The sequence below is a fragment of the Haematobia irritans genome, chromosome 3 (assembly GCF_050003625.1).
Source record: "Haematobia irritans isolate KBUSLIRL chromosome 3, ASM5000362v1, whole genome shotgun sequence".
NCBI classification, from domain to species: Eukaryota; Metazoa; Arthropoda; class Insecta; order Diptera; family Muscidae; genus Haematobia; species Haematobia irritans.
The window spans coordinates 212,530,686-212,547,149 of NC_134399.1; the positions used below are offsets into that span (position 1 = coordinate 212,530,686).

The following is a 16,464-nucleotide window of genomic DNA, read 5'->3' on the forward strand; positions in this document are numbered from 1 at the left end:
TTCTATAGAAAATGTTATCATAATTTGGAATTCTATGGAAAATTTTGTCAATATTTTACTTCTATATAAAATGTCATAACTTTATTTCTACAGAAAGTTCTGTCAATTTTTTTACAGAAAATTGTCAAAATTTGATTTGTATAGAAATTTTGTCAACATTTTATTTTTATAGAAAATGTATCAAAATTGTATGTCTATAGAAATTTTGTCAAAATGTTAAAATTTGTCAACATTTTATTTCTATCGGAAATTCTGTCAAAATTTTATTTCTATCGGAAATTTTGTCAATATTTGATTTCTATAGAAAATTTTCTCTATTTTTGGTTCTATAAAAAATCTTTTCAAAAATTTTTGTTGGTTTGATTTCAGCTTAAAACAATGCGTTAACTAAATGACAAGAGCATTTTTTCAAAACTTTATTTCTATGACAAATTTTGTCAAAATTTTATTTTATAGAAAATTTTATTTCTAAAAAAAATTTTGTCAAAATTTTATTTCTATAGAAAATGTTTTCATAATTTGTAGTTTCTGTGGAAAATTTTGTCAACATTTTACTTCTATATAAAATGTCATAACTTTATTTCTACAGAAAGTTCTTTCAATTTTGTCAAAATTTTATTGTCAAAATTTTATTTGTATAGAAATTCTGTCAAAATTTGATTTGTATAGAAATTCTGTCAAAATTTTATTTTTATAGAAATTTTGTCAAAATTGTATGTCTATAGAAATTTTGTCAAAATGTTAAAATTTGTCAACATTTTATTTCTATAGAAAATTTTGTCAAAATTTTATTTCTATAGAAAATTTTGTCAAAATGTCATTTCTATCGGAAATTATGTCAAGATTTTATTTCTATTCGAAATTTTGTCAAAATTTGATTTCTATAGAAAATTTCCTCAAAATTTGATTTCTATAGAAAATTTTCTCAAAATTTTGGTTCTACAAAAATCTTTTCAAAAACGTTTTTGGTTTGATTTCAGTTTAAAACCATGCGTTAACTAAATGACAAGAACATTTTTTCAAAACTTTATTTCTATGGCACATTTGGACAAAATTTTATTTCTATAGAAAATTTCGTCAAAATTGTATTTCTACAAAAATTTTGTCAAAATTTGATTTCGATAGAAATTTTGTCAAAATTTTACTTCTATATAAAATGTAGTCAAAATATTCTTTTTATCGAAATTTTTGTCAAAATGTAGTTTCTATAGAAATTTTTTCTAAAGGTATTTGTTAAGGAAAATTTTCAAAACTTTTATTTCTATAGAAAATGTTGTCAAAATTTAATTTCTATCGAAATTTTTATTTCTATAGAAAGTTTTATCATAATGTTATTTCTATAGAAAATAAACAATGTTATCATTATTTTATTTCTATAGAAAATTTTGTCTAAATTTTATTTCCATAGAAAATTTTGTCAAAATTTGGTTTCTATAGAAAATTTTGTTAAAATTGTATGGAAATTTTCTTCCAATTTTTTTATACAAAATTTTCTCAAAATTTTATTTGTATAGAAAATTTCTCAAAATTTTATTTCTATAGAAAATTGTGTTAAAATTGTATGGAAATTTTCTTCCAATTTTTTTATACAAAATTTTCTCAAAATTCTTTTTGTATAGAAAATTTCTAAAAATTTTACTTCTGTAGAAAATTTCTAAAAATTTTATTTCTATAGAAATTTTGCCAACATTTTATTTCTATAGAAAATTTTACCGAAATATTATTTCTATAGAAAATTGTGCCAAAATTTTATTTCTATAGAATATTTTCTACAAATTTTATTTCTTTAGAAAATTTTGTCATAATTTTATTTCTATAAAAAATTTTGTCAAAATTTTATTTCTATGAAAAATGTTGTAAAAATTTTATTTCTACAGAAAATTTTGTCAAACTTTAGTTTTAGTTTATTTCTAGTTTTTTATTTCTATAGAAATTTTGCCAACATTTTATTTCTATAGAAAATTTTGCCGAAATATTATTTTTATAGAAAATTGTGCCAAAATTTTATTTCTATAGAATATTTTCTAAAAATTTTATTTCTTTAGAAAATTTTGTCATAATTTTATTTCTATAAAAGATTTTGTCAAAATTTTATTTCTATGGAAAATGTTGTAAAAATTTTATTTCTGCAGAAAATTTTGTCAAACTTTAGTTATATAGAAAATTTTGTCACAATTTTATTTAATAAAAAAATCTAAACTTTATTTCAACAGAAAATTTTACCAAAAATTTACTTCTATAGAGAATTTATTCAAATTTTAGTTCTATAGAAAATTTTTTCAAAACAAATTTTTCTATAGAAAATTTTCTGAAAAAAATTTATTTCTATTGATAATTTTTTCAAAACTTTAGTTATAGAAAATTTTGTCAAAAATTTATTTCTATAGAAAATGTTATCATAATTTGGAATTTCTACGGAAAATTTTGTCAATATTTTACTTCTATATAAAATGTCATAACTTTATTTCTACAGAAAGTTCTGTCAATTTTTTTTTACAGAAAATTGTCAAATTTTGATTTGTATAGAAATTTTGTCAAAATTTTATTTTTATAGAAATTTTGTCAAAATTTGTCATCATTTTATTTCTATAGAAAATTTTGTCAAAATTTTATTTCTATTGGAAATTCTGTCAAAATATTATTTCTATCGGAAATTTTGTCAATATTTGATTTCTATAGAAATTTTGTCAATATTTGATTTCTATAGAAATTTTTCTCAAAATTTGATTTCTACAGAAAATTTCCTCAAAATTTTGGTTCTATAAAAAATCTTTTCAAAAAATTTTGTTGGTTTGATTTCAGCTTAAAACCATGCGTTAATTAAATAACAAGAGCATTTTTTCAAAACTTTATTTCTATGGCAAGTTTTGTCAAAATTTTATTTCTACAAAAAATTTTGTCAAATTTTGATTTCTATAGAAATTTTGTCAAAATTTTACTCCTATATAAAATGTTGTCAAAATTTTCTTTTTATCTAAGTTTTTGTCAAAATGTTGTTTCTGTAGAAGTTTTGTCTAAATGTTATTTTTATAGAAAATTTTTCAAAATTTTATTTCTATAGCAAATGTTGTCAAAATTTTATTTCTATAGCAAATGTTGTCAAAATTTAATTTCTATCGAAAATTTTGTCAAAATTTTATTTCTATAGAAAATTTTATCAAAATTTTATTTCTATAGAAAATTTTGTCTAAATTTTATTTCCATAGAAAATTTTGTCAAAATTTTATTTCTATAGAAAATTTTGTTAAAATTGTATGGAAATTTTCTTCCATTTTTTTTATACAAAATTTTCTCAAAATTTTATTTGTATAGAAAATTTCTCAAAATTTTATTTCTGTAGAAAATTTTGTCAAAATTTTATTTCTATAGAAAATTTTGTTAAAATTGTATGGAAATTTTCTTCCAATTTTTTTTATACAAAATTTTCTCAAAATTCTATTTATATAGAAAATTTCTCAAAATTTTATTTCTGTAGAAAATTTCTCAAAATTTTATTTCTATAGAAAATTTTGTTAAAACTGTATGGAAATTTTCTTCTAATTTTTTTTATACAAAACTTTCTCGAAATTTTATTTGTATAGAAAATTTATCAAAATTTTATTTCTGTAGAAAATTTCTCAAAATTTTATTTCTATAGAAAATTTTGTTAAAATTGTATGGAAATTTTCTTCCAATTTTTTTATACAAAATTTTCTCGAAATTTTATTTGTATAGAAAATTTATCAAAATTTTATTTCTGTAGAAAATTTCTCAAAATTTTATTTCTATAGAAAATTTTGTTAAAATTGTATGGACATTTTCTTCCAATTTTTTTTATACAAAAAAAAATAAAATTTTTCTCAAAATTTTATTTGTATAGAAAATTTCTCAAAATTGTATTTCTGTAGAAAATTTCTCGAAATTTAGAAATCTAGAAATTTTTTCAAAATTTTATTTCTATAAAATATCTTTTCAAAAAAATTTTTTGGTTTTATTTTAGCTTAAAACTTAACTAAATGACAAGAGTAGCTTAGCCAACAGAGGAAAAGTATATTTGTCAAATTTATTTGGGCAATGTCGAAAAGAAAAAACACCGTATTTAAAATTTCATCAAAATCGGTTAATATTTCTTTTCAACAATAACTATATAGACCGATGGAAGGACACTATAAGGTAGGTCCATTCAGAAGGTAATTAGAAGTCGAAACATTTTATGGGATCTGAAGCTAATATTTGTGATAAGCATATTTTTCTGCAGAGTTATTATACTCTGATCGCTATGTTGTTTAGGATATAAAAGCCTGCCTCTACTCATATTTTCAAAGACCTAATCAAGACATAAAAATCACAACAATACTTTTTTGTCATAGATATTTTCGTATTAAACAAAAATTATTTATTTTATTTTGTAACTATTATTACTATTTTCTTTACATGGTAAAATTTAACCGCGATAAATTTTATTTTAGCTTTTTTTCTTAACATTTCTATATACATCATAAAATATTCAATTCAAGTGGTCATATATACAAGCAAATGTTTGACATAACAAATTTCGGTGTTTTATTTTTACAAGCGGAATACAATTTTTAATTACTTTCCCAGCTCGTCAGCATTTGTGAAATGGTCGTAATTATTTACAAAGCTTTTTCCAAGTTAATTAGCAAAAAAGATTCATTTTTACTAAACGGAAGAAAAATGGAGTTGATGTGCCAGAAAAAATAATAAATTCAATACATTTGATGGCGTAGAGAGTAAGCGTTGAATTAGGTGGGTCTTTAAGTTGAACAATATTTAATAGTGGCCATAATGGAAACCATGACCATGTACCAAAGCGGGAGCGGCTACAGCAGTTCTAGAGAAAAAGAAAAGAAAAAAATGAAAATTTTTTGTAGATGTTTCGATTTGTTAATAAATTAGAGATAAGAACATACTTGACGATGGCAGGTGCAGCATAATGGGCAGCATAAGCTGGAGCAGCATAACCATGAGCAGCCAATACAGGTCCATGAGCTTTAGAATTGAAGAAGGAAAAAATATGAAAAATTTAATAAGAAATTGGTTAAACGAATACATTTTTTAATAAATGTTTTTTTTTATCGTCTTAATACATTTAAAATTATATTTTGTCAAAATTTTATTTCTATAAAAAAATTTGCCAAAATGTTATTTTAATACAAAATTTAGTTTTTTTAGAAACTTTTGTCAAAATTTTATTTCTAGAGAAAATTTTGTAAAAATTTTATTTCTGTAGAAAATTTTGTCAAAATTTTATTTCTATAGAAAATTTTGTTAAAATTTTATATTTTTAGAAAATTTTTTCAACATTTTATTTCTGTAGAAAAGTTTTTCAACGCTTTATTTTTATAGAAAATTTTGTCAAAATTTTCTTGCATTAAGAAAATGTTGTCAAAATTTTATTGGTATAAAAAATTTTTGAAAAAATTTTATTGCTATAAAAAAATTTTGCTAAAACTTTATTTTAATCTAAAACTTTGTCAAAATTAAATTTTTATAGAAACTTTTGTCAAAATTTTATTTCAATAGAAAATTTTTCAAAATGTTATTTCAATAGAAAGTTTTGTCAAAATTCTCTTTCCATAGAACATTTTGTGCAAACTTTATTTTTATAGAAAATTTTATTTCTATCGAAAAAATTTGTCTAAATTTTATTTCTATAGAAAATTTTATCAAAATTTTATTTCTTTACACATTTTTTCAATATTTCAGTTCTTTACAATATTTTGTCAATTTTGTTTAAAAATTTTGCCAAAATTTTATTTCTGTAGAAAATTTTGTCAAATGTTTATTTTATAGAAAATTTTGTGTCTACAGAAAATTTTGTCAAAATTTTATTCCTATAGGAAATTTTGTCGCAATTTTTTTTCTATAGAAAATTTTGTTAAAATATTAATTCTGTAGAAAAGTTTGCCAACGTTTTATTTCTATAGACAATTTTGTCAAAATTTAATTTCTATAGAAAATTTTGTCAAAATGTAAGAAATATTTGTCAAAATTTTATTGCTATAAAAAACTTTTGCCGAAATTTTATTGCTGTTAAAAAGATTGCTAAAATTTTATTTTAATACAAAACTTTGTCAAAATTTAATTTTTATAGAAACTTTTGTCAAAAATTTATTTCAATTGAAAATTTTGTCAAAATTTTATTTCAATAGAAAAATTTGTCAAAATTTTACTTCTATAGAAAATTTTGTCAAAATTCTATTTCCATAGAAATTTTGTGAAAACTTTATTTTTATAGAAAATTTTATTTCTATCGAAAAAATTTGTCAAAATTTTATTTCTATAGAAAACTTTGTCAAAATTTTATCTCTTTACACATTTTTTTCAATATTTCAGTTCTTTACAATATTTTGTCAATTTTTTTAATTTTGCCAAAATTTTATTTCTGTAGAAAAAATTGTCAAAATTTTATTTCTATAGAAAATTTTGTCAAAATTGTATTTTTACAGAAAATTTTGTCAAAATTTTATTTCTGTAGAAAATTTTGTCCATGTTTTATTTTTATAGAATATTGTGTCAAAATTTTATTCCTATAGAGAATTTTGTCAAAATTGTATTGCTATAAACAAATTTTGTCAAAATTTTATTGCTATAAAATATTTCCCAAAATTTTTATGCTATAAAAAAATTTTGCTAAAATTTTATTTTAATACAAAACTTTGTCAAAATTTTATTTTTATAGAAACTTTTGTCAAAATGTTATTTCAATAGAAAATTTTGTCAAAATTTTATTTCAATAGAAAATTTTGTCAAAACTTTATTTCCATAGAAAATTTTGTGAAAACTTTATGTTTATAGAAAATTTTATTTCTATCGAAAAAATTTGTCAAAATTGTATTTCTGTAGAAAATGTTATCAAAAATTTATTTCTTTACACATTTTTTTCAATATTTCAGTTCTTTGCAATACTTTGTCAATTTTTTTTCGAAAAATTTTGCCAAAATTTTATTTCTGTAGAAAATTTTGTCAATGTTTTATTTCTATATAAAATTTTGTGTCTATACAAAATTTTGTGTCTAAAGAAAATTTTGTCATAATTTTATTTCTATAGAAAATTTTGTAGCAATTTTTTTCCTATAGAAAATTTTGTCAACATATTATTTCTAGAAAATTTTGTCAACATTTTATTTCTCTAAAAAATTTTGTGTCCATTGAAAATTTTGTCAAAATGTTATTTCTGTAGAAAATTATGCCAAAATTTTATTTCTATTGAAAACTTTGTCAAAACATTATTTCTATAGAAAATTTTGTCACAGTTTTTTCCAATAGAAAGTTTTGTCAAAATTTTACTTCTATAGAAAATTTGGCAAAATTTTATTTCTATAGAAAATTTTGTCAAAATTTAATTTTTATAGGAAATTTTGACAAAATTTCTATAGGAAATTTTGTCAGAGTTTTTTCTTATAGAAAATTTTTTCAAAATTATATTTCTCTAGAAGATTTTGTAAATATTTTACTTCTATAGAAAATTTTGTTAAAATTTTATTTCTGTAGAAGATTTTGTAAAAATTTGTGTCTATAGAAGATTTTGCCAACATTTTGTTTCTATATGAAAATTGTGTCACAGTTTTTCCTATAGAAAAATTTGTCAAAACTTTATTTCTATAGAAAATTTTGTTAAAGTTTTATTTCTATAGAAGATTTTGTCAAAATCTTATTTCTGTAGAAAATTTTGTCAAAATGTTATTTCTGTAGAAAATTTTGTCAACATTTTATTCCTATAGATGATTTTGTCATAATTTTATATCTATAGAAAATTTTGTTAACATTTTATTTCTATAGAAGATTTTGTCAAAATTTTATTTCCATAGAAAATTTTGTGTCTATAGAAAATTTTGTCAACATTTTATGTCTATAGAAAAGTATGTCAAAATTTTATGTCTACAGAAAATTTTGTCAAAACTTTATTTCTATAGAAAATTTTGTCAACATTTTACTTTTTTAGAAAATTTTGTTAAAATTTTATTTCTATAGAAGTATTTGTCAAAATCTTATTTCTATAGAATATTTTGTTAAAATTTTATTTCTATAGAAAATTTTGTAAAAATTTTATTTCTATGGAAAATTTTGTGTCTATAGAAAATTTTGTCAAAATGTTATTTCTGTAGAAAATTTTGCCAAAATTTTATTTCTGTAGCAAATTTTGCCAAAATTTTATTTCAATAGAAAATTTTGTAAAAATTTCATTTCTTTAGGAAATTTTGTCACAGTTTTTTTCCTTTGGAAAATTTTATAAAAATTTTATTTCTATAGAAAATTTTCTCAAAATTTTATTTCCATAGAAAATTTTGTCAAAATTTTATTTCTCTAGAAAACTTTGTCAAAATTTTATTTCTTTAGAAAATTTTGTTAAAATTTTATTTCTTTAGAAAATTTTGTTAAAATTTTATTTCTATAGAAAATTTTGTGTCTATAGAAAATTTTTTCGAAGTGTTATTTCTGTAGAAAATTTTGCCAAAATTTTATTTCTATAGAAAATTTTGTAAAAATTTTATTTCTGTAGGATATTTTGTCAGAGTTTTTTTCTTATAGAAAATTTTTTCAAAATTATATTTCTGTAGAAGATTTTGTAAAAATTTTACTTCTATAGAAAATTTTGTTAAAATTTTATTTCTATAGATTTTGTAAAAATTTTATTTCCATAGAAAATGTTGTGTCTATAGGACTTTTTGCCAAAATGTTATTTCTGTAGAAAATTTAGTCAAAATTTTATTTCTATAGAAGATTTGGTCATAATTTTTTTTCTATAGAAAATTTGTCAAAATTTTATTTCGATAGGAAATTTTGTCACAGTTTTTTTTCGTATAGAAAATTTTGTCGACATTTTATTTCTACAGAACAATATTTGATATATTTTATTTCTTCAGAAAATTTTGTAAAAAAATTATTTCTATAGAAGATTTTTCAAAATTTTATTTCTATACAAAATTTTGTGTCTATAGAAAATATTGTTAAAATGTTATTTCTATAGAAAATTTGCCAAAATTTTATTTCTGTAGAAAGTTTTGTAGAAATTTTTTTTTCTTTAGGAAATTTTGTCACAGTTTTTTCCCTAAGAAAATTTTATTAATATAGAAAATTTTGTCAACATTTTTTTTTCTTTAGAAAATTTTGTCAGAATATTATTTCCATAGAAAATTTTGTCAAAATTTTATTTCTATAGGAAATTTTGTCACAGTCTTTTTTCTTATAGAAAATTTTGTCAAAATTTTATTTCTACAGAAAATTATGTCAAAATTTTGTTTCCACAGGAAATTTTGTCAAAATTTTATTAGGAAATTTTACCAAAAATTTTATTTGTAAGGAAATTTTGCCAAAATTTTATTTCTATTGAAATTTTTGTCAAAAATTTATTTGCATTCAAAATTTGGTCGAAATTGTATGTGTATAGAACAAATTTGCAAAATTTTATATCTATGGAAAATTTTGTGTCTATAGAAAATTTTGTCAAAATCTTATTTCTGTAGAAAAATTTTGCCAAAATTTTATTTCTATAGAAAATTTTGTCAAAATTTTAGTTCTTTAAGAAATTTTGTCACAGTTTTTTTCTTATAGAAAATTTTGTCAAAATTTTATTTCTACCGAAAATTATGTCAACATTTTATTACTACAGAAAATTTTGTCAAAATTTTATTTTTATAGGAAATTTTGCCAAAATTTTATTTGTAAAGATATTTTGCCAAATTTTTAATTCTATTGAAAATTTTGTCAAAATTTTATGTCTATAGAAAAAATTTGCCAAAATTTTATTTCTATAAAATTTTTTGCCAAAATTTAATTTCCATAAAAATTTTGTCCAAATTTTATATCTACAAAAATTTAGTCATAATTTGATTTCCATAGAATTTTTTTTTTTAAATTTTGTTTCTACCAAAATTGAGTCAAAATTTGATTTCGATCAAAAATTTTGTCAAAATGTTACTTCTATCGTTGTTTTTTTTTTTTTTTTTTAATTTTACTTCTATAAAAAAAAATTTTCAAAATATAAAATTTTGTCAAAATTTTATTTCTATCTCAAATTTTGGGAGCCACCGTGGTGCAATGATTAGCATGCCCACCTTGCATACACAAGTTCGTGGGTTCAATTCTAAAAAGCTTTTCAGCGGTGTAATGCTGGTGATATTTCTGAATGTTTTGCAGCTTCTCTTAGTGATTTCGCAGCAATGTGAAACGCCATTTGGGCTCGGCTATAAAAATGAGGTTCCTTTGTCATTGAGCTTAACATGGAATCGGCCAACACTCAGTGATAAGAGAGAAGTTCACCAATGTGGTATTACAATGGACTGAATAGTCTAAGTGAGCCTGATACATCGGGCTGCCACCTAGCCTAAGCTAACCTAACCTATAGAATATTTTGTTAAAATTTTATTTCTATAGAAAATTTTGTCAAAATTTTATTTCCATTGAAAATTTTTTTAAAATTTTATTTCTATAGAAAACTTTGTCAAAATTTTATTTTTTTATAATATTTTCTCAACATTTTCTTTCTCCAACAAAGTTTTTCAAAATTTTATTTCTATAGAAAATTGTAACGAAATTGTATTTCTATTAAAATTTTTCTCAAAATTTTGTTTCAATAAAAGATTTTGTCAATTTTTATTTCTTTAGAAAATATTGACAAAAGTTCATTTTATTGAAAATTTTGTCAAAATATTAATTCTATAGAAAATCTAGTCAAAAAATGTTTTTTATAGAAAAATTTTTAAAATTTTTAAATTGAAAATTTCATTGAAATTTTTTCAAAATTTTATTTCTATAGAAAATTTTTTCAAAATTTTATTTCTATATAAAATTTGGTCAAAATTTTAGTTTTATAGCGAATTTTGTCAAAATTTTATTTGTATTTTCTATATGAAAATTTTATTTCTTTACTTTTTAGAGGTGTCCGTTTATCGGAGTATCCAAATTTGATAGATTTCTCTGTAATATATTTTTTTCCTAAATGTGTTGAAAATACTTTTAAAGCATATTATTTTTAATTATCCCTTAATTGCAACTCATCAACTCGACAAATAAACAAAACAAAAAAATTCAGATTTCATTTATCGTTAACATATTATTTTCATTGCATTATATCTTTCATATGAAATCGAATGGATGGTTATAATCACTCACAACCAATACAAATCACAACTTTTTCATGTGAATGACTGCATGTGTGTGTGTAGATTTAAATAAACAGAAAGCACGTTATAATTAAAACAAATGAACAGCCATACTGAATAAATGTATTTTTTTATGTTTATTTCTTACCATGAAAATCATCAATCAAACCACAATATTGCGGTTGGCCAAAATGACATGCTTTAAATTCATTTCCATCCAGTTAAGGATAGGATGGAAATGAATTTAAAGCACAACAGAAAAAGGAAATAAACATGACACTCAATTTCAATAATCCCATTTAAATAGAGATTGATGAAGTTTCGTTTTTAAGTCGCAATGTGATTGAGAGAGATTGATGCAAGCAAAAAAAAAAACTTAAATTAAAATTAAAAAAAAACTTGATTTGCTGTAAAAACGAAATATTAAAATTGACAATATGAACACTTTTTGCACCAATAAGTATCCAAAGAAAAAGTCAAATTACCTCAAAGCTCACTATTCCAGTGTGGGTGAAAAAGTCAACTTTACAATTAATCAAAGGTCACCTTTTCTTATTTAAAAAAAGTTTGCACAATTAGGATTTTTCCAAATTTTTAAATGCCGAAACATCGACGTTGTGATTCCCCTAATATCAGGGCCTTTTAAATTATTAAACAACCGAGGGATTTGAACCTAAGTGATCTTTTTTTCTTGTTGCACTGTGTGTTTATAACGAATAATGTAGATGTCCTTCCCTTAAGAGTATCCATCGATTTTTTTTTTTGGAGTAATTTTCTTAGCAGCTACATAGAGATTTTCATTTCCCGGAATATATTTTTAAACGACACGTTTGTATTCAATAATGAAAAGACATGTGAAAGAAAACCATATCCATTGAAATTCTCCCTTAATATCGACATACATCCTTAATATGCAATACGAAAAATAAATATCATTCTCTCCCAAATGAGCTATATGTCACAGTTGATTGCTGATCCTTATCTCTTCGTTATGTTATAAAATGTATGGAATACATTGAAGTTTCTGTTTTCAATTAAACACACGAGAGAATGAAACTTTATCCTTTTTCGATTAATTGTGATTAACGTCCCTTAGTCATTATCTCATATCTTTTGGCATTTCATGTCAAAAAAAGTGTCATTGAAATGTATATTAAATCTTAGTAAAGTCATGTCTTTCCGAACAGCTTCTTACGAGGGAGTGCAAAGTTAAATATCTTGGGATTATAAAAAAAAACAACGGCAGCTTTTTTTTAGGAAAGGAAATGATAAAACTCAAACACACATATATTTCTAATTCAACACAGAAATATAAAAAAGAGAAACTTTTAAGAGGTTACTACATACGTATAATTGATATTAATTTACTAGCCCATCGGGCGTATGATTCATTGATATACTTGACATAAAGTATACTTATATACCATGTAAAATGGAAAAATCATATTGTTAGATTTTCTTATTTAGCCTTGAGAATTTTATAATTTAAGGGCCATGGATTATTGGGAAAGCTAACATAATTTTTTTCTATTAAGCCAAACAAATCTCCAAATGAAAAGTCTAATTCTTTTAACTGACGAGATTCGAATTTCAAATGGAATTGAATTATGTTGATATGAAAGAAGTCTTGTCTATCAGAACAACCTCTTAAGTAAGATACGGTAAATACGGCCGTAAGTGAGGAGGAATTAAAATATGGGGGTCAATTTATATGGGGGCTATATACAATTATGAACCGATATAGACTAATATTTGTGTGATTGGGTATCGGTTTATCTGGGGGCTATTTAACTATAGACCGATATGGACTAAGGACAATGTACCAAATTTCAACCGAATCGGAAGAATTTTGCTTCTCCAAGGGGCTCCGAGGGTGAAATCTGGGGATCGGTTTATATAGGGGCCACCGTGGTGCAATGGTTAGCATGACCGCCTTGCATACACAAGGTCGTGGGTCCGATTCCTGCTTCAACCGAACAGAGGGTTTCAAAGCTTCTCCAAGAGGTTTCACTGCAATGTGGAACGCCGTTCGGGCTCGGCTATAAAAAGGAGGTCCTTTGTCATTGAGCTTAACATGGAATCGGGCAGCACTCAGTGATAAGAGAGAAGTTCACCAATGTGGTATCACAATGGACTGAATAGTCTAAGTGAGCCTGATACATCGGGCTGCCACCTAACCTAACATAACATGGGGGCTATATATAATTATAGACCGATATGGATACATTTTTGCATAGTTGTTAGTGACTATATATTTAACAACATAGAAAATTTCAACCGAATCCGATGAATTTTGCTTCTCCAAGGGGCTCCGGAGGTCAAATCGTATAGCCCCCATAATTGTATGGGGGCTATACAATTATAGACCGATACGGATAAATATTTGTATAGGTGTTAGTGACCATATATTTACACAACATAGAAAATTGCAACCGAATCGGACGAAATTAGGTCCTCCAAGAGGCTCCGAAAGCAAAATCTGGGGATCTATTTATTTCAACGGAATCGGATAAAATTTGCTCCTCTAAGAGGATCCGCAAGCAAAATCTAGGGATCGGTTTATATGGGGGCTATATATATATTTATGGACCGATATAGATACATTTTTGCATGGTTGTTAGAGACGTACCAAATTTCAAACGGATCGGATGAATTTTGCTACTCCAAGAGGTTTGCTACTCCAAGAGGAGGTTAAATCTGTGGATCGATTTTTATGGAGGCTTTATATAATTATGGACCGATATGGACCAAGTTCTGCATGGGTGTTAGAAGTCATATACCTACACCACGAACCAAATTTCAACCGGATCGGATGAAATTTGCTCCTTATAGAGCCTCCGCAAGCCAAATCTGAGGGTCCGATATGGCCCATTTGTAATACCATCCGATTTACATCAATAACAACCACTTGAAGCTCTGCACAAGTGGTTGTTATTGATGTAAAGTCGAAAGCTTGTTTCGTTCGAAAGTTAACGTGATTTCCACAGACGGTAGGACAGCCGCATAGACGGGCAGACGAACGGACATAGTTAGATCGACTCAGAATTTCACCATGACCCTGAATATATATACTTTGTGGGGTCTTAAACCAATATTTCGACGTGTTACAAACGGAATGACAAAGTTAATATACCCCCCTTCCTATGGTGGAGGGTATAAAAATCTTAGGGAACGCCAGCAGGAATATTTATAATAAATAAAATTTTGACAAAATTTGTTGGAGAAAGAAAATGTTGAGAAAATATTATAAAAAAATAAAATTTTGACAAAGTTTTCTATAGAAATAAAACTTCGACAAAAGGGTCGATAGAAATAAAAATTAAAAAAAAAAAATCAATAGAACTAAAATCTTGACAAAATTTTCTATAGAAATTTAGAAAATTTTCTGTAATTTTGAATTTTTAGAAATCTTTTTATACAATTTTGACAACGTTTTCTTTAAAATCAAAATTTTGAGAATATTTTCAATATCAATAAAATTTTGACAAAATTTTCTATAGAAATAAAAAGTTGACAAAATTTTTTATTGAAACAAAATTTTGAGAAAAATTTCAATAGAAATAAAATTTTGTTACAATTTTTATAGAAATACAATTTTGACAAAATTTGTTGCAGAAAGAAAATGTTGAGAAAATATCATAAAAAAATAAATTTTTGACAAAGTTATCTATAGAAATAAAATTGTGACAAAATTTTCGATAGAAATAAAATGTTAAAAAAAAAAAATCTATAGAAATAAAATTTTAAAAAAAATTTTCTATCGAAATAAAATGTTAGAAAATTTTTTATAATATTAAATTTCTAAAAAATCTTATATAGAACTAAAATGTTAACAAAATTTTCTTTAGAAACAAAATTTTGTGAAAATTTTTAATAGAAATAAAATTTTAGAAAACATTCTATAGAAATAAAATTTTGACTAAATTTTCTATAGGAATCAAATGTTGACACAATTTTGTATAAGAGTAAATTTAAAATAAAATTTTCTATACAAATAATATTTTACAAACTTCTCTATAGAAATAAAATTTTGACAAAATTTTCGATAGAAAAATTTTTGACAAAATTTTCTATAGAAATAAAATTTTGAAAAAAATTTCTATAGAAATATTTATTTTTTTGAAAATTTTCTATAGAAGTCGGTTAGGTTAGGTTATGTGGCAGCCCGATGTATTAGGCTAACTTAGACTATTCAGTCCATTGTGATACCACAGTGGTGAACTTCTCTCTTATCACTGAGTGCTGCCCGATTCCATGTTAAGCTCAATGACAAGGGACCTCCTTTTTATAGCCGAGTCCGAACGGCGTTCCACATTCTAGTGAAACCACTTAGAGAAGCTTTGAAATCCTCAGAAATGTCACCAGCATTACTGAGGTGGGATAATCCACCGCTGAAAAACTTTTTGGTGTTCGGTCGTAGCAGGAATCGAGCCCACGACCTTGTGTATGCAAGGCGGGTATGCTAACCATTGCACCACGGTGGCTCCCTTCTATAGAAGGAAAAATTTAACACGTTTTTCTATAACAAAAAGAAAAACATTTTTTATTAGATTTTCCATAGAATTAATATTTTGACAAAATTTTCAATAGAAATAAACTTTCGACAATATTTTCTATAGAAATAAAAAGTTGACAAAATTTTCCAGAGAAGTAAATTTAAAATACAATTTTCTATAAAAGTAACATTTTGCAAAATTCTCTATTGAAATAAAATTTCAGAAAATATTTATAGAAATAAAATCTTGACAAAAAAAATGTTGACAAAATTTTCTATAGAAATACATTTTTGAAAAAAATATCTATAGAAATAAAATTTTGAAAAAAATTTTCTATAGAAATAAAATTTTGAAAAAAAAAATTCTATAGAAATAAAATTTTGAGAAAAATTTCAATTAAAATTTAAATTTAAAAATTTGAAAATTTTTTCTATAAAAAAAAAATTTTACTAGATTTTCTGTAGAATTAATATTTTGACAAAATTTTCAATAAAAATAAACTTTTGAAAATATTTTCTATAGAAATAAAAAGTTGACATAATGTTTTATTGAAATAAAATTTTGAAAAAAATTTCTATAGAAATAAAATTTTGACAAAAATTTTTGGAGAAAGAAAATATTGAGAAAAAGAAATAAAATTTCGACAAAACTTTCGATAGAAATAAAATGTTAAAAAAAATCAATAGAAATAAAATTAAAAAAAAAACCAATAGAAATAAAATTTTGACAAAATTTTCTATAGAAATAAATTGTAGAAAATTTTCTATAATATTAAATTTTTAAGAAATTTTTTAGAAAATTTTTTGACAACCTTTTCTTTAGAAGCAAAATTTTGAGAAAATTTTCAATACAAATAAAAT

At 23.0% G+C, this 16,464-nt stretch overlaps 1 protein-coding gene across 1 annotated transcript in view; it reads right to left on the minus strand.

The window, feature by feature from the left end:
- Positions 1-4,422: 4,422 nt before the first annotated feature.
- LOC142231995 (uncharacterized) overlaps positions 4,423-16,464 on the minus strand; it is a 65,295-nt gene continuing 53,253 nt past the window's right edge. Inside the window, exons 4-5 of the mRNA XM_075302668.1 lie at positions 4,914-4,992; positions 4,423-4,834 (exon numbers count right to left, since the gene is read on the minus strand). Of these exons, the coding sequence (XP_075158783.1) occupies positions 4,774-4,834; positions 4,914-4,992 (140 nt within the window). The 3' untranslated portion in view covers positions 4,423-4,773. The remainder of the gene's footprint in view (positions 4,835-4,913; positions 4,993-16,464) is intronic.